Source organism: Helicoverpa zea, chromosome 6 (assembly GCF_022581195.2).
Source record: "Helicoverpa zea isolate HzStark_Cry1AcR chromosome 6, ilHelZeax1.1, whole genome shotgun sequence".
NCBI lineage: Eukaryota > Metazoa > Arthropoda > Insecta > Lepidoptera > Noctuidae > Helicoverpa > Helicoverpa zea.
Window position 1 is genome coordinate 6,327,685 of NC_061457.1, and position 18,133 is coordinate 6,345,817.

The 18,133-nt window shown below is 42.2% G+C and overlaps 1 protein-coding gene across 2 annotated transcripts; it reads right to left on the reverse strand.

Moving 5' to 3' along the window:
• LOC124631210 (ATP-binding cassette sub-family C member Sur-like) lies at nucleotides 1-17,779 on the reverse strand. Of its 2 annotated transcripts, XM_047165454.1 has the most exons (26): nucleotides 17,547-17,779; nucleotides 16,800-17,023; nucleotides 15,629-16,004; nucleotides 13,015-13,239; nucleotides 12,605-12,934; nucleotides 12,289-12,492; nucleotides 11,723-12,023; nucleotides 11,442-11,623; nucleotides 11,026-11,344; nucleotides 10,806-10,911; nucleotides 10,010-10,161; nucleotides 9,511-9,755; nucleotides 8,681-8,896; nucleotides 7,889-8,037; nucleotides 7,336-7,452; nucleotides 7,153-7,226; nucleotides 6,951-7,078; nucleotides 6,573-6,728; nucleotides 5,972-6,193; nucleotides 5,563-5,720; nucleotides 5,134-5,329; nucleotides 4,680-4,899; nucleotides 4,377-4,501; nucleotides 3,981-4,272; nucleotides 1,930-2,138; nucleotides 1-1,127 (listed from the first exon to the last, which is right to left on the reverse strand). In XM_047165454.1, exons 2-26 carry the CDS (start codon nucleotides 16,937-16,939, stop codon nucleotides 981-983), a joined length of 4,989 nt encoding a protein of 1,662 aa, XP_047021410.1. In that variant the 5' UTR covers nucleotides 16,940-17,023; nucleotides 17,547-17,779; the 3' UTR covers nucleotides 1-980. The 2 variants fall into 2 exon arrangements, with proteins under 2 accessions (XP_047021410.1, XP_047021411.1); XM_047165455.1 differs by lacking the exons at nucleotides 15,629-16,004; nucleotides 16,800-17,023; nucleotides 17,547-17,779 and having other exon boundaries at nucleotides 12,605-12,918; nucleotides 13,015-13,096.
• Nucleotides 17,780-18,133: the final 354 nt, after the last annotated feature.

The window sequence follows — 18,133 nt, forward strand, 5'->3', positions numbered from 1 at the left end:
TGCTGTTTTAATTATCATTTATTTGGAACAAACAAGGTACAATTGAATAATAAATTAATACATCGCAGTATAGTCACGAATACAAATCTTAATTTTATTCACTCCAATCGTTCTCTTGCTTCAACAAATCGATACCGTACATAACGGCTGTAAACAACTGTGTTGTTAAAGAGCTCGCAGATAGATTCAATGTCAACTTATATATTAATAGCTGAAATTCCTTTAGTGTCAATTGATGTATTGACCGCGTTTCACGGCCATATAATAAGGAATAAATACATAATAATTTGTTTAATAGCTAGCCGTCATGCTAGATGATAAGATATTCATTAGGGTTCCGTACCTTAAAAGGATAAACAGAAGCTTTATAAGATCACTTTGTTGTAGAAATTATGCTTATTGGCATAAATATTTAAAATGTTTTATTGATATATTTAAAGCTCTTGGTTTAAGTATACCAGATTTGCCATACATTAAAACACTGGGAAATCCAACTTTATGTTCATAAAATATCGAAGGGTCTATTCACTAAAATACTGGTCATTTGAATACAGAATGATGTTTTCTTATTCATTAGTTCTGTCAACATCAAATATTTGCGCAGGCGCCGTGCCGTGTCTCATTATTCCAAGAACTGAGTATGAGTAACTTCACCTTGTCAAGTAACGCCTCCTTAGTCAGTGCAGAGAGCAGAATACAAATTCTCATCATGAATACTTCATATACACTCTTGTACACATGATATGCGGGTTACATCGTAGTCACTCTGGTTAGCTAAGTGATTCGCTAACTAAAGACTCGTCAAGTAAAGTTCTCGTCAAATAATTTTCCCGCTCAGAAGTCAGTCACTTGACGCCTTGCGCATGCGTTTGTTAGTAGGTTCTGACTGAACCTCACCCTAGTCACTGTAGCTATCTTCAGAGGGGTAAAGTTATTTGACCGATTAACCAGGCCTCATATAAAAGTGGAAGCAGGTCAGATTAGTTCTGTCGTTGAGCTGCAGCAAGCATTCGCGCCAGTCGAGAGGCTGGCTGCGACAGTAGCGTGGCCACAGCGCCCAGCTCCACGATGCAGCCGCTGTCCAACACCACGCTGCGCTCGTAACCGCGCACTGAAGAGATGCGGTGCTGGAAACATGTATTAGTTAGTAGGTAGTTTTGGTATGATACTGATGTTCGTGAATATCTAGACATGTAGGTATAGAAAGAAGTAAGTATATAAGTACATCTTCTTTCGTGTCGATGACATGTCGTATATTGAGACTGCACTATGTCAGCCCAATAGGTATACCGCCACAGCGAGAGCACGGCCGGATGCGCTCATTAAGTCCTCCCGCGAGCAAGTTTCATTATAAGTACTTATAATGGTGGTAAATCCAAATTCTTTCCGAATTGATGAATTCGTTAACCTCCCCTTATCTTAATTTTTTTACCACCAATGCGACCATTACGCTTAAATGTAGGGCTGCCATCACGAATTTCGCCAAACCCGGACAAATATTAAAAAAATCCGGACATTTTACGTAAATCGCCTTTTTTCCCGAACAAGTACGATTTTTTTTTAACAAAATAATACCTAATTTGTAATCCATTTGTTATTAACATATACTTAAATTAAATGAGGTGCTTCCTTATATGAAAAGTGTCCGGACACTTCTTGAAACCCCGCCCGGACGGCCCCCGGACGGCCTCCAAACGAGGACAAATCCGGGGAAACCCGGACGGATGGCAGCCCTACTTAAATGTGACCGTGTCAGAAATTAATCCAGGTTTTGCTTTGTAACTGACTGCTTGAAAGGAACTTGAACTGCTTGAAAATAAATTAAACCTCTTGGGCAGGGCGTGTTTCTTGGATTTGGGTGGTCCAGGCTTCTGGCCACCATTTTGACAATCTATACCTCTACTTTTGCGTAAAGGGTTAGGTACTTACCGCCACAGTAATAATAGTAGTATGAGGTGCAACAGCTGCTAGAGCGGAGAGTAGCGCTCGCTCCGCGCTGGCGTCGAGCGCGGCGGCCGGCTCGTCCAGCAGCAACGCGCCCGCCAGCCGCGCGTGCAGCGCCGCGCGCGCCGCCGCCACCCGCCCCGCGCGCCCCGCGCTCCAGCCCGCGCCGCCAGGCCGCGAGCACACGCTGCACTCTGCACAGACCGGTGAGAAAAAGAAATGAAAAATATTTATTAGAAGTAACAAAGTGTAATATACAAGAATTGTGTTTGGAGAAGTGCAAGTTGCAAGAAGTGTGAATTGTGAGAACGGTGAGCAGTGAGGTAAGGGGCTTGTGGAGAACTAGACCAGTGATGTTATTGATGTCATTATCAACTTAGCTAAATACCTTATATAAAGTACATAATAGAGTTGACTATTCTACAATATTTAAAGGACAATGCCAGGGTCTGGGCTCATAGTTTGCCCAGCAGTGGGAGTAGTTCCAGGGGGTTCCTTAGTGCACTCTGAACACGTAATGCAAATATTTTTTAAATCGCTCCTGGGGTCCCGAGGAAAACCGGTTCAAATATTCTCCATGAAGAGTCACTTTACAAGGCCTGAGCCATTTGCCCAGTAGTAGGAGTGATTGGAATAGGTTCTTTACTTCACTCTTAACACGAAATTAAAATATTTTTGAAATCGGTCCCAGGGGTCCCGAGAAAAACCGGTTCAAATGTTCTCCTTAGATATTCACTTAACAAAGTCTTTGGCATTTGCCCAGTAGTGGGAGTGGTTAAAGTAAATTCTTTACTTCACTTTTAACATGAAATTAAAATATTTTTGATATCGGTCCCTAGGGTCCGGGTGAAAAACCGGTTCTTATATTCCACATGAACAGTCGCTTCACAAAGCCTGTGCCATTTGCCCAGTAGTGGGAGTGATTAAAATAGATTCTTTACTTCACTCTAAACATGAAATCAAAATATTTTTGAAATCGGTCCCAGGGGTCCCGAGAAATTAATCTGATAAGACATTTCTGCCAAATAAGTCTTACTCATATGCATATTGTCAATCTCACTGCACAGGATCTCGCTGTCAGGATCCAGTACTGGAAAATGTTGGAATGGGTTTTTTTTTACTGTGATTTTCAAATAAATTCTAAAAGCGTTGGATTCTAATAAGAACTGACAATGATTTTCTGAAAAAAAGGCAATTACCGCAATATTTTTGAATTTACGGTTTAAATCTACAAGGCGCCTAGAAAAATCTTATCAAGACGAATAAAATAAGCTCGAACATGAGGTAGTTAGTAGATACCGTTGAGGAGTTCCCTCATCTCTCTGTCGTCTCCATTGTCAGGTCAGATCTTAACCTTTACAGTTTTGTGGTGTCTGACACATATCTATACCCGAATGACAAGGTTTTACTCGATATGTGTCTACAATTTTTCGAGAGTCGCTCCCGATTATTTTAGAGATTCCATCACCAGACCCTGGGCCGGATGATAAATGAACCATTGAGGAAGTAAGCCCTTTCAAACAATAAAATAATTCTTGAAATCGATTGGTAAACGACGGAGTTATGCACGTACGAACGTAAAAAGAATACAAATGAATTAAGAGCCTCCTCCATTTTTGGAAGTCGGTTAAAAAAAAGTTGTCGTGTACAATACCTCGTATTTGTCAATGAATATAATTCATTTCAATTAAGGTAATAAAAGTGGAATAGTTAAGAGTTCGTAAGCTTATTTTTATGTAATATTGAATAAGAGTCAAACCAGTTTTTCTCAGGACTCCCGGGATAGGTTTCGAATTGCTTTGGTCTGGGACCTAATATAAGCCTATGGAACATGCACTATGCAGTTACTGTGGGCAACACTTGATCCTAACTTCCATACAAAGAATAGCATTGTCCTTTGAGGATGGCAAAAGTTAGGTCCCATATCAAATAGTCAAACTCATCAAAAATGTCACACTTCTTGCAAGATTTCAAAAAAGTCTTCCGAAGAAGATCGGACAGGAAACCATATTCACGGTCATAAGTGTTACACATACCCAATCCTGCAGGCTGGGCTGACACAAAGTCGAACAGTCCGACAGCTCTGAGACTGTGCCAGATCTCTTCGTCGGTATGTACGGCAAGTGGGTCGAGGTTCTCCCTGAGCGTGCCGGAGAACATGGCGGGGTCCTGCGGCACGAGCACGACGCGGTGCCGTAGCGCGCGCAGCGGCACGCGGGTGATGTCCTCGCCGTCGATGAGCACGCGGCCACTGCTGATCGTGGTCGCTCCGGCGCACGTTAGAAGTAATGTTGACTTACCGCTGCCGCTTCTACCGCAAATTGCTACCTGATTTTTAAATATTTACTGTTAAGTTCTACAATATATACTTTATAGTGTATTGCAAAAAATTCTTGTGGTCTAGGAAAATAGACGAAGAAGTTCAAGGTTACCTTTTCACCGGGAGATATGGTAAGGTTTATATTCCTAAGTATCGACGTAGATCCTGGTTCATGCTGAATGCTGACGTTTTCAAATTCTATTTTCCCGTTTCTCTGCCAACCGACGGGTATGGGACCTGAAAAGTTTAATACCTTTTGGTAACAGGTGGATAAAAGTAGTTATAGCGATCCTCGAAAGATATACCTGGGTGTGCCAAAGCTACTATTTTTAGGACCCGTGACTCCCCGAGGAGTATCTTCCATACAAGTATACTATAGTAGATAAAAATGCCATTTGATGGGATGCCTACTTACAGTCATCCCTATAGTCTTCTTGCGGCACATTGGTATCATCATGCACGCGTTCAAGTGCTGCCAGTTGCAGGTGCAAGTCTGCGCGGCACTTAGCCAGGTGCGCGAGGTAGGCGGGCAGCAGCAGAGCGTACGCCCCCGCCAGCCCCGCGCTCGCACCGCCCCCGCCGCCTTGCAGGCACACCGCCAACACAGCACAAACGCACCCGGCCCCCACCAAGTCCTGCAACATGTTTAATTGACTATAATATCTATACACATCATTTGGTAATAGGTGCCTAGTTTTAAATTACTTACGAAACTATGTAGCGAAAGTTATTGAGCTTACCAACACGAAGGAACATCAGGGCGATTTAATGTGACTCTATTTTTCCTAAACTGTATTTAGTGCGTTTCTCTCGTCTTAGGATAGACCCTACGATGAGTGACATGCTTATCAGAGTTCAGAGTATCGTACCAGTGTCAATCCAAGCCAGCGGTTGGCGGCATTCAGCAGGAGCAGAGTGTTGTGGTTGTTGTCGAGAGCGCGCTGGTAGGTGTCGCGCATGCGCGGCTGCAGGCGGCCGGCGCGGATGGTGCTGCCGCCCGCGCATGTCTGCGCACACAGCGACACCACGCCCGCTGCGCTCTGCGCCTCTGCGCTCTGCAGCTCTCTAAAGTGACAAATATTTGCTAATTACTGTACTTTTTAAAGCAGCAATAACAAAAAATAGTTATATGATTGACCTGTAAATAATTAAACTATAAGTTAAGCTGAACGAAAGTAATTAATGTATCCGCGTGATGTTGTTTAAGTATTATTGCGCTCATCCGACACGCTTAATTCATTCTTCGCGCCTCACGTCCATTGACCGTTCTACGTTGTATTTACTTACTACTTATGTACCTAGCGTTACACAGATAGACCGACTGCAGGAAGAGATAGCACAGCAGCGCCGGCACCGACGCCAGAAGAGTCCACGGCGCGATGACCGCGTTCACTAGCATGGCCGCCGCACATAGTAGAGCGAGCTGCGCCCAGCGGCTGATTGCTGTCGGGAGTTTCTGTGGTAAGTGAAGGCATATTTAGTGTGCTGTCATTGTAAATGAGTTTTGTGAGTGAGGGGTACTGGGTTGCCTGGGTAACTGGGTCGAGGAGGTCAGATAGGTAGTCGCTCCTTGTAAAACACTGGTGCTCAGCTGCACCCAGTGAGACTGCAAGCCGACCTAACCCTTAGTTGGAAAAAGGCTCGAGAGATGATGATCATTGTAAATGAGTTGACACACGAAAACTTAAATCTGGTGTTCTGCCATACCTTATCGATGACCAAGATGTCTGCCGAGAAGCGATGCAGTGTATCTCCAAGGGGAGCACTTCGCAGATGGTGCGGCGGGGCGCGCAGCGTGGCGTGGAGGAGGCGCTCGTGTAGCGTGCGGCGTGCCTTGGCCGAGGCGCACGCGTTGGCCGCCTGCGCCGCGCCCGCCGCCAGCGCGCCGCCGCCGCACCACATCGCGTATGTACTCACGCCACTCCATGTCTGAAGAAGGAAAATATGTGGAATAGAATTGGCATGCTTGTAGACAATTTCACCGGTTAATTATAAAGTCTCTGATTGATAAACTATAAGTTTTGGTTTTACAGGTCTCGGATAGTAGTATCTGGTAGAAATTATAAGCAGCCTTTATCCGGCAGATAACATTAAATATCAGTTAAGTAACTGACACTTTATCGGTATACAATGAATTCAAATGTAAGTATATTAGAAATCATTTATTGTAACATCGAACTTCTTAACAAAGGGATATAGATATATAGTCATAATTATCACAATTTCATGCCACACCGTTATTTCATCTAGAGAGTTGTGTCGTAGAAAGTGTGGCATATTATCCTACTTAAAAGTACATTAGCCTCACCTGCGAGTCAGTGAGCTGTGTCTCCTTGCTTTGTGACGTGGTGTAGGTGAGCCAGTAGTCGGCGGCTAGAGCGAGTGCCTGCGCTGCGGCCGCCGCCAGCCAGTACGCGATGCCCCACCACCGACACGCTTGCGCATACTCCCACCAAATAGCGCACTGGAAATCGAAAAACAAATCTGTTATAGATCGCATGCCTTTCAATAACAGCTCTTGTTGTCGTAGTTTTTGCCTCTGAAACAAAAATAAATGTTAAGAGATACTCTTTAATGAAAGAAACTTTTAATTCGGTGCAGGAAGATTGGGTAGCTACCTAGTGCAGTTTCTCATTAAAGTAACTCGTGGTTGTTAGTGCAAGGTTTGACCTAGAGTCAGACTCACCTCGTTTACTTCTTCCACTTTCGGTACGGTGTCATCTTCATCTACAACAATGGTGTTGTTCGTTTCGATGCCATTGGAGGTCAATGAACTATACGGCGTTGTGTCAACCATAGAATCATCAACGACATCTGAAACGGATTAATTCGACATAATTTTTCTGGATTTCAACATTTACGTAGGAATATAAAGCATAAGTACACACCCCTATTTTCAATATCTTCCATAACACCTTCAGAATCTGAGCTTATCAGTCTGCGTAACGTTCTTGGTGTAAACCTGTAAATATAATAATCCTAATAATACGTACGATTTATTATGACTAAAACTGAACATCATCTCATTAAATGAAAGATATTTCTTTCACCAGGGCATATAAAAATCTAACCTGTTGAGATTACGCGGTGCCTTGGGCCGTAACCACCGCCGCAGCATGCTGGCCTCTCTCTGTAAAGCTGCGTTAGACTCATCTGCACTCACGGCTCTTCGGACATCCGGTCGCCATCTAACAATTAGGAAGTGATGAATATCGAATTTGAATCTAATAATGTCAAAGCGAATGCTTAATAGGAATACTTTGGGCCGGCCTATACGTGGAGTAGGATACATAGGAGTATAGGAGGACCATGCAGCTAGAGCATATGGAGTAGATAAAGGAGTGTACCTATATGTAGATATATAAGAGGAGGGAATAAAGGAGTATACAGGGAGAGTACATAGGGGTACAAGGAAGTATATGAGTACATAGGGGAGTATCTAACGGGCGGACAGCAGCTACTGTAACCTACTATTGTAATGTATGTACTAACTACTGTTAGGAAGCATAAGTGAATTATTTATTGATCTGGACATAACAACAGTGCCCACTACGGCAGGTTCGCTGGACCTAGTAATAATCATGAGCTAGTGCAGCGTAGTGTATGATAATAAAGTGAACTTACTTGTAATTGTACATGGAAGGTGGCGGCGAGGACAGCTGCCTGGAGAGTGCTGGTCGAGGGTGTGAGGACACGCGACGCCGCCAGCTACCCACAGCGCAAGTTGTCAGCTCTGGGAGCAAGTGCGCGCCTGCTGCTTCGCTGATGCCCACCTAAATGACACACAAGACCCATTGGTGAAGTCAGATGCTCCAAGATGCTCATATTCTCAGTGGAAGTAGGTCCGTGTAAGTACCTATCAGTATTTCATAAAGAGCGGCTGCCTGCTTTATATTTATAGTCAATCTATAAACTTTATAGGTAGTAAAATTGGGCGTTCGAATAGTCAAACATTTTGGTTTCCCCTCGTAGCTATTGTAAACAAATAGGGTCACGTTTTTCAACGTGTTAATCTCATATAGCAAAACATAGCCATTGTCCAAATATTCGATGTGAACGAACTCATTGTCACATAAGTTTTAAAACTAATAAATAATAACACATCTGTTGCATGTGCTCATCCGTATCTAAGAATAGGCCGGTAAAAAACATGCCATGACCTCATGGTCGTACAAAATGTGAATTTAATTGTACCTAAAAACTTCTTATTCGGTATCATTTGCTAGAAATAGTTAATTGGTTTTATTTAGGAAACTAGCGGAATTGGTCGTCTTTGTCTTTGGTACATCGCTAGGGTTGCCAATAGTTTCACCGGGTCGTTCCTAAATCTCATTGCTTGAAAGATCTGTAAACTTCTCGTAAGTCAGCAGTTCATAGTTCCTAGTATACCTCAGTCTCCGCTTAAAATCAATTTACCGTGGTCTCGTCGGAGTTGCACCTCTGGAAGCGGGCCCTGCTGAGCGCGCGCACGAGTCGGGAGCGCTCGCGGGCGGCGCCGCCGGGCGGGCCGGCCCCAGCCCGCGCGGCCGCCGTGCGCGCCTCGTTCGCCAGCCGCGCCCAGCGAGCCAGCGCGCCCTCGCACGCCGCGCCGCGCCCCACGCCTGATACTCGACCTCCTTCCATTGCTATTATCTAGGAACACCCATGACCCATTAGGTAACTTCATCTGTTTTTTACTAGGCCAGGATCTTGGTCTACCTGCCCCACCATAAGCTACATTACAAAGGTTGAGTTAAGACTATGAACCAATTATAAATGAACAAATATGTATAGAGGTCACTCAAGCGAGTAACTTGATTGTAATGCTTACAGATATTGGCATTAGTCTCTTATTAATTTGCAGACAACCGAATTTAATCATGCGAAAAGTGCATATAATTTTCAGCACTTAAATTTATTACTTTGTTCATGTGAGTTAGGATTACGATTAACCAGGGTTTCACGCGCTGTTAGCCATGCATTGCGTGCCCTTGAATGATTGAATAGGAAAATATCTAATACGTAAGTATTTAATATCTACCAATTCATATAGATTTACCAGGAAATATCTTGCTTCCGCCTACAGCAATTGCGACTGTTGATATTATTTGTTCAAATGTGTGAGCGGGCGTTACGTTACCATGGGTTCTTATTGGATTTACCAGAAAGGTGTCCGAGCATGCACTCATTAAAATCCGAATATTTCTGTGGCTTGATTATCATCAAGTCGCAAAGATTGTCTTTGTTTGTTATCACTGGCCACCTACCAAGTCGGCATAATGTAAGAGTTCGAGTCTGTTGGTGGCGACGAGGACAGTGCGTCCGGCGCGCGCGGCGGGCACGAGCGCGCGCATCACCAGGTGCCGCGCCAGTGGAGCGTCCAGCGCGGCCAGCGGCTCGTCCAGCGCCAGCAGCTGCGCGCCCGAGTACAGCGCGCGCGCAATGCACACGCGCATGCGCTGTCCGCCCGACAGCGGCGCGCCGTGGCTGCCCAGCCGAGTCGCGTCACCCTCTGTTTCCAAACATTCATAATCACCGCACATACGACACATCATACACAATTGTATACTGGCCTGCATATCTATCTATAAGCATAATAATAACCATCATTGTTCGATCGTTCCAGATTAATGATTTCATTCGTAACTGTATACACGTGCTCCGATTCATTTGCTGGCAGTTTGATTGCATACACTGTACGTTGTTTGATACTTCATTAGCTATAAGATCTTTAAATAACGTTCAATTTATAATCTACTTTCTTGCCTGGTAAAAGCTGCAGGTCGGGTCTCAAACCGGTCGCTCGCAAGACGCGGCCGTATTTTCTCTGGCACCACGAGCTGTCCATGACGATGTTGTTGCGCACCGAGCCTTCCAGCAGCCACGGCGGCTGTCCCGCGTACCACATGGAGCAGTACCTACCCACAAACAGATCATATGATGCCATACATACTGTATCTCAAACATTTATTGCTTTAACTCTAAACAGTATTTTATGCTGTTCAAACTGTTTGTATAACATACTAATTATGAAGTCGTGAGCTTGTAAATAGTTGAAGATATATTATGACAAATAATATTGGCATAAATTAAATACAGGTATGCCAGTGGACAGAATGTAATGTAGTGCCGGCTTATTTATTGCAACAATGATGTTGAATTTGTGGCTTACCTCGGGGTTATGCCTTCGTTTATTGAACGTTTTAATTACAGAATGTAATTGTGTGAATTGAAGCATTGTGTTCGGTATTTGCCTGTCGGTCACCAATTAAGCTATGAGATACGTACAACGGCAATGTTTAATTAAGGTAATTAGTTTCAAATTGCTACTCTATTTTCGTTTATGGGTAGAAACATTCCATCGGTTCTTGTCCCGAGGGAGTAGTTAGACTTCTACGTTAACTAGCTATGTGAAGTGCGGCTGTGTCTGACATAGAAAGCTGAATGATCCTGTTCGATTAACTGGAAAAGTTTTTATGGTACTTTCCGTTATCCAAGTAGAAACTAAACGTTTTCGGGGTTAATAAGTGGGTACTTCCTATTATGAAAATGTTATCCTTACTTGTTATAAACGACCTCTCCTCTATCCAGATACATCTCCCCAAGAATTGCAGACAGCAATGAAGACTTTCCAGATCCAGTAGCTCCAACTACCATTATTAGTTTTCCTGGATTGAAATAGAGTCATAGTAAAATAAAAAATATATATTGTATAAATTATTATGTATGTATATTTACGAATAGCAGACTTTCTGCATAGAGGCTTGTAAAATGCTACTGACCTGTTGGAATTTCTAGGTCATCTATTTCTAACAGCATATCACTCCTTTTGCCCCAAGTGAAGGCTGCATTCTTAAACGTAACCAAGGGGCCAGATCTACGAGTTGCCATCGTGAACACCTCGTCATCAGAAAACTGATCGACACATTCACCGTCAGTTTCGTCTTTACTGATTACGTTACTAACTTCGGATTCATTCCTGTCTAAGAATACTTCTTGACTTCGGTCTTCTGTAGATTTCTTTCGTTCTTCATCTTTACCTTCTTGTACATTGTTCGATTCAGGAAGTTCTAAAAAGTCTCGAATCCTCTTTGTACTGACCTAGATGAAATAAATGCAATCTTTATTTACTGGTAGTTGGCCAGTTAGAACAAATGCATCAATTATGCATAGATGAATATTAATATGTTGTCCTTACCATCGCTTGAATAACCATTAGCACTGTTACAGGCAGTATGAGAAGGGGAACAGTGAGTTGATTAAATAACGCTAATCCAGCGAATACATTAGTAGCCGTTAACTGACTGTTATTGTCTAATAAGTAGTAAACGGTAAAAGTGATTGCAGTTATCATTATCGAAGATATTTGAGTTGTGAAAGCTGAAAATATTTTGTCATTTTTTTAAACATCATCACACATTAAGAACATATTCAAACTTGAAAAATAAAACATGACATGAGTATTATTTAAAATCTTACTCAAGAAACTCCAGTAAACAGAATCTTTATTTAGAAGTTTCAATTCGAGTTCTCTTAATTGTAAAATTTTCTCTTTGAACAAATCTTCCCAAACGTAAAGCTTGATCACATCCATGCCGTGTAATATTTCCGTCATTTTTGATAATCTGTGATCTGTGCATTTTGATATGTCCTTTGAATTGTCCGATAATTTCTTTCCAATGTAAAACTGCAATGGCGTGATTACTAGAACACTTGCAGCAGTCCCTATGATTGCACTCACGCCCAGTTTGGTATATAATAAATACAATATCACTATTACCTGTAAAATAATGAAAGTGATGAGTGTTTGTCCCTAATACTCATTAGCCTACCCGCATACTGCAGACTGAACAGACGGACAGTTGGCGCGACAGTTCTTTTTGAAAATTGAGAATTCATTCAGTTTTGGTCGATCTGACTCTGGTCAAATAGCTGATAGTCGTAATGTACACCCTCCCCCTCGGCCGACTTAAAATGTCTGTCATTTGCGGGTACTCTTACTTTACATGATAATGAGGTTCCCTCTATCAATAGGGATAACTTACCTTCAGAGGTATTGCCCAAATGTAATGACATATCCACACACACGACATGATATTGTACGTGTCCTGTGAGACTAGATTGGTTATGAGCCCACTCCTCGTGGAGCTACTGTCTTCGGAGTCGGGCAACAGTCGCGAGTCTTCGTCATCGTCGGCGTCTGTCGATGACCACGGCGCCAGCCTCATACACTTGTCGTAGACCATGCTCTGTCAATAAAAAACTGCATAAAATGCAAAACTATTATAAATTACGTAAGGGAACATTTCAAAAGCAAATAAATATAATTTAATAAAAGCTGAGAAGTCATAATGAACAAACTTGTAAAGCCGTCTTCAGTCTTGTGCCTTCGACCGTCACTAAATGTGTTGAATTCTGAGATAAGAATGCTTGGCTAATTAGCGCCATCGTAATTATAAGAAGCATTACATATCCGTTCTTGAAGAATTCTTCTACAGTCACTTGTGTACTGGAATTGTCTATTTTAGAGGGACTTTCCATGTACTGTATTATAATGGCCAGTCCTAAGGGAGGTACCACACCGATCATGTCGCCAAACAATTTTAATATTCCAGCGATATAAAAGTTTGGCCAAACTTTACGAATGTAACATGACCATAGACTGGGGCTCCCATCTTTAGCATTTGAATTCTGAAACATGGACAACGAATCTGTGATCGAGTATGGTTAGGTTAAGAACTCCAAAACTATAAAGTAATTAATATACGTACGTCTAAGTTCTGAAATATTTTCAAAAATTCTTTATAATATTTTAATGAATGTTCGTCTTCTGGAAGTTCTCCCAAATAATCTGGTTCCAGTGGTGACTTATATCCTTTATGTAATAAAGAATTCAACCAAAAGAACGTGATTTTTGAATAGAAGTGAGTGTCGTTGTGTTTATAACAGATATTTGGGATATTTGATTTCAAGTCATTTCTGAAGCGTTTCGTAACCTGAAATGGTGTTAAGTAAATCATATTAATAAGTAGGTACATTAATATCACCTAATCCCATCGTCAAATAAATAATAGGCTTGAATATGATACGTGCGAACTGAGAGCAAATATGTATAACATTCGTATTGACCGTACGTGCACTCATGGGAAATACCATCTGAGAGCGGCGCCAGACGCATTGTGAAAATCGTCTCCACCGATGTATTCCTTACGCGACGGCTGGCGCCGGCGGCGGCGGCTCGTCCTGACTCATGCACCGTACAGGCGAACATCTCTATATTCTATTCCAGTGCTCCCAGTTTTAAGCTCAATACGCTGTCATTTTATTTAGTTATAAAGAGAAAGTAGCACCGGCACGTAACGGTCCGCTACTAGAGGATAATGATATGCGACAAACATGCACATCATTTTGTTACGCACGTATCACTGGAATGCATGTTACTATTTACTTGGTGTCTATTATTGAAGTCACGGTATCTACAAACGGAACGGAAGTCAGTATTTATAGACCCAATTTAATAAGCAGTCATAATTTTCGACGCTTCTTATATTTCTTCTAATCGCAAGCAATAGTATTTATCTAAATATTTGAGCGTTATTGCTATACAAATAGTATTTAAAATAGATTGTATCTGCAGGCAGATGTCAAGCTTCTGAGCGTTTATTCCCGATGAGTCCTTGATACAATATAGATGAAATAATTTGAATAATATGGAGGCCGTTTACTATATAATAGTCATACGTAATACTGCCAAATAAGTATACTTTATGAGGTTATTCGATCATCCTGAGTTTGTTTAAGAAGGCCTTCATGCTCTTAACGATTCTATGTATGACTTGTGTGTGGTAGCTGTTTGCTTCTGGCAAAGAGGTATCAGCTCAACTCATCCCTAGATTCAAGTTGACCCTTTTTATACAGCTACCCGCTGCAAAAGATAGTCTATTGGAAAGGTGCTAAGAAGTGGAAATTCCTTTTGCAACAAAATAACCTACTGACTTAGATTCCATGCAAATAACGAGGTTAATTATTGTTAAAATAATTCTAAGTTTGACCGTTTGAACAAAAGTCTGTTTAAGTTTAATAACCTCTTTAAACATTGCTTCAAATACAATAATCTCTATTAACAAGAGGAAGAAGACGGTTATTTCTAATGATGTCACAATTACGGGGAAGACGAAGGTAGATGCGTTAAGCCATAACACCAATTGAGTTTTGAAAACCTTAGTTTTATTTAAGTACTGCTGAAATAAACATAGGTACGAATCGGGCAAGTTGAGGCTGAGCTGGTAAATAGCGAACTATCCAAAAAAACTAACTATGGATGATAAATAGGTGCATGTAAATGTACCTATGTCAATTTATAGTGTCGTTGGACTTAAGTTGTAACGTATGTTTACAATTCAATAAGGTGTTTAATCGGTGACTAGCTGAATCGACTAACTGTAGGACGACGCTTAGGCGGAACACTTATCAAGTTATGTGCGCTAAGTCAATAAATACGTAAGGGGATAGGATTACGCTCCACGAAACAATTAGCATGTTATAAACATTAACTGCGTGAGATGCGTATTTATATCTGTAGTACCCACACTACAGCAACTCCGAGTGCGACGGATATGACGTGCTTAGATAATCTTTAAATATAATGGCTATAGAAAACCTAAATGGAATGAGTCGCTAACGCGGTGTCCTGCGTGAGCGACGAACGCGACGCGACGCGACGCTGCGAACGCGACGAACGCGATCAACTCAAAGGAATTCCCTACATGCGGCCTATGTGACAGTCTGCGGCGAGACGCGACGTAACGCGTACTTGTTTTGAGGGCGACCAGACGCGACACCGCGAACTATTCAGAAGCGTTGATTGTTGTGGGACAAAAAAAACATAAATATTAAAGAAATCGTTTATTAGTACAAACAAGTTGGAAGATTGTTGCTGTCTGTACTTTAAATATGAACTTTCAAGCAAAATTGTAACACAACTTCTCCATGATTTGAGAAGTAATGACCAAAATCACGTAGGACATCTGTCGCGTATAGCATCGCGTCGCATTACGTCGCGTCGTGTTGCGTCGCGTCGCGTCGCGTTCGTCGCTCACGCAGGACACCGCGTAACCCCCTAATGGTTACGCGAGTGCTGTCACAAACAAAAGCTTGCGTTTAAGGATCTGTTGCGATTAATATTTATTGGTAATCGTTTCTATATGTATTTATGGGTAAGAAAAAGGCAGGTATCAAAGGACGTAACAATCGCATATCCTCATAAAGCATAGCATAACGTCAATTAAAACTTGTAAACTAGGATTGGCAACATTATCATGTAGTATTAAATAGATACATCCTTTGAAATAAATAATATTGCAGTTACGTTGATGGATAAATTACCTCGTCATAAAAACAAATGCAGTCAACGACAGATATCAGTAATGCCATCAGTAAGGAAACGCCTTGTGTGTACAGTTCTACGTGAGTGGTCGCAGCTCCGGTGACGAGGTGTTGCCATAGTATGCTCCCTGCAGAGGCAGCGGCGAGCATCCAGTATATGGCAAGGTAGAGGATGGGGGCTGCGGAGCGCCGGGTCCAGAGAGCCACGTGGAAGGCGGCCGCGGCCAGCCACGACCAGGGCGCCATGAGCGCGGCCACCAGGCGCACGGTGTCGGCTGGCCGGAGCAACGCCGCCGCCGCGTCGCAGCACCACGCCGCTGCCAGCACCAGGCTTGCCACTCCTCTTACATTTTGACCACGCCACCGTTTAGAGTGCCTGCGTGCGTTTGTTATGTCAATTCAAGATGAAATATTTAAACAAGAACGAAAGTTATCATTTTCTGGTAATCTTTAATTGCGCATACAATGTAGTTGAATATAGGCACCTAAACTAGATTTCAGGTCATCAGATTAATACCTCTACAAGTTTAACAAAATTCAAGAGGTCCACTTTAATTATTTTTTAAAGAAATGCGTATTATACCTATAACCACATAAGTAATTACTTTCCAGTGTATTTTTAATGAGGAATACCGAGAAAGTCATGAAATAAAAATCAATATCATGAACATGGTCAAAACTGTAATGACTTCAACATGTGAATTTTGATGTTGTTTTTCCTTCCCTATAAAAAAAAATGTTCGACGAATAACCTGATAGCATAATCTTCATATTTTATAGAAGGAAACTGTTTTTATTTAATTGATAATCCAAATCCAGTATCCTCGAAAGTTGTGATTAATCATTTCTTATGAATGCTTATCCGATTTATTATTATGCTGAAGCTTGATTTTGGAGTAATTATACTAGAATCAATGAGGATTAGCGTTATCGGGTGTGCATATTAGTGCGATACTGAGTAGTCATTGAACATCCTTGGCAGACGTTACGGGTAGTCTGATACCAGTCTAACCAAGAGGTATTGGGTTGCCCGGGTAACTGGGCTGAGGAGGTCAGATAGGGCAGTCGCTCCTTGTAAAACACTGGTACACAGCTACATCCGATTAGACTGGAAGCCGACCCCAACATAGTTGGGAAAAAGGCTCAGAGGATGGACTGAGTAGTGTTGTACCTGTAGTGTTTGTGTAGAGGAGCGCAGCAGCACATGAGCGCGGCGCTGATGGACGCGCAGTACAGGTTGAGCGAGTGCAACGCCGCCGCCAGCGCGCGCGCCTCGCACGCCGCGTCGCCGCGCGCGCATACCGCCTCCATCACCAGCACCGAGGATCACTTGTTGACGATAATCACTACAGCGCACTGTCCACTATTGATCTCACCATTTGGGTGTTGGCGATGCTAATGGAACACAAATACTTATGTATATCGACTTATGTATTTTTTGTCATATCTGGATATCCCACATTAGATGACGAATCAGCCGCTCTTAAAGATCTTACTTACAAATCTTTTATTTTATGAACCTGCATATTTTTGTAGTCGTCATTTAACTACTTATCACGATTTTAGAAGAGGGCTTACCTACTCAGGAACCAAAGATAAAATTAACAAGTGCCCGCCATGTATTGGACACTAACACTTCATTTATAATGAGAGTAAATAATTAATTAATAGCTAAATAGGTGTACGCTAAGGGAACAATTATTTCTTTCTACAAATGAAACAATGTTCCAGTTAACGCTTAATTTCAAAACATACCTACTTTAACGGATAAGATTAAATAAAGTAGCAGTAAGGTTTAAGGAAATGTAAATAAGACTAGGTCTATGATATTGATTGAAAAAATATTTTGTAAATGGACTAAGTATACGTCACTCTAAGCGTCATTCCACTTTGTACCAGAATTCACAACAAAACTCACCTTCAAAATAATTTTAATTCCACTACCAAAAAACAATCACTGGTCACTTGGCGAATGTCACTGGTTTTGGAATTTTACTTTCATCCGCTTTCCATTATAGTGCAAATTATTGAGTTGAGTTTATGGCATTGTGGTGTTGTTATTATGCGATCAGTTGGAGTGTATTTGCATCGCGTGAGAGCGTGGCACGTGCGCGCGTGCTTGCAGCCGGTGCGAGGAGCGGCGACTGGCCGGCCGGAGTGGTGGTCGCCGCAGGAGCGCCGGCACGGCTCCGGCCGACGGCGACGCGTCGCGCGCCTCCCATTTCCCCAGCACTACTATGCACAAGCCGGCATTCTGTTGCACCGACAGTGATTGACCTGCCACTGCACATGTTTGCGTCTTTGCATTCATTCATTTCTACTAGTTGTTTTGTGGAACATACAGAAACGTTGTCTCACATAAAACCTATGGACAATGTTACATTAAAGCAGTGTGTACATATTTGTACTTAGGTCTTGTTGGATTGTAATTTTCCAGGACATATCTCATTTTCCTACTTAAAAATAAATAGCTCCCTACCTTATAGTTTATTACAGACATAAATA

Excerpts from the sequence above, each read along its gene's own strand:
- LOC124631210 (XM_047165454.1), bottom strand. The coding sequence starts at position 16,939 with ATGGAGGCGGTATGCGCGCGCGGCGACGCGGCGTGCGAGGCGCGCGCG. Across the intron at positions 12,493-12,604 it reads GACTGAAGACGGCTTTACAA|AGCATGGTCTACGACAAGTG; the intron begins GTTTGTTCATTA and ends TTTTATTGACAG. Across the intron at positions 9,756-10,009 it reads CGACCTGCAGCTTTTACCAG|AGGGTGACGCGACTCGGCTG; the intron begins GCAAGAAAGTAG and ends GTTTGGAAACAG.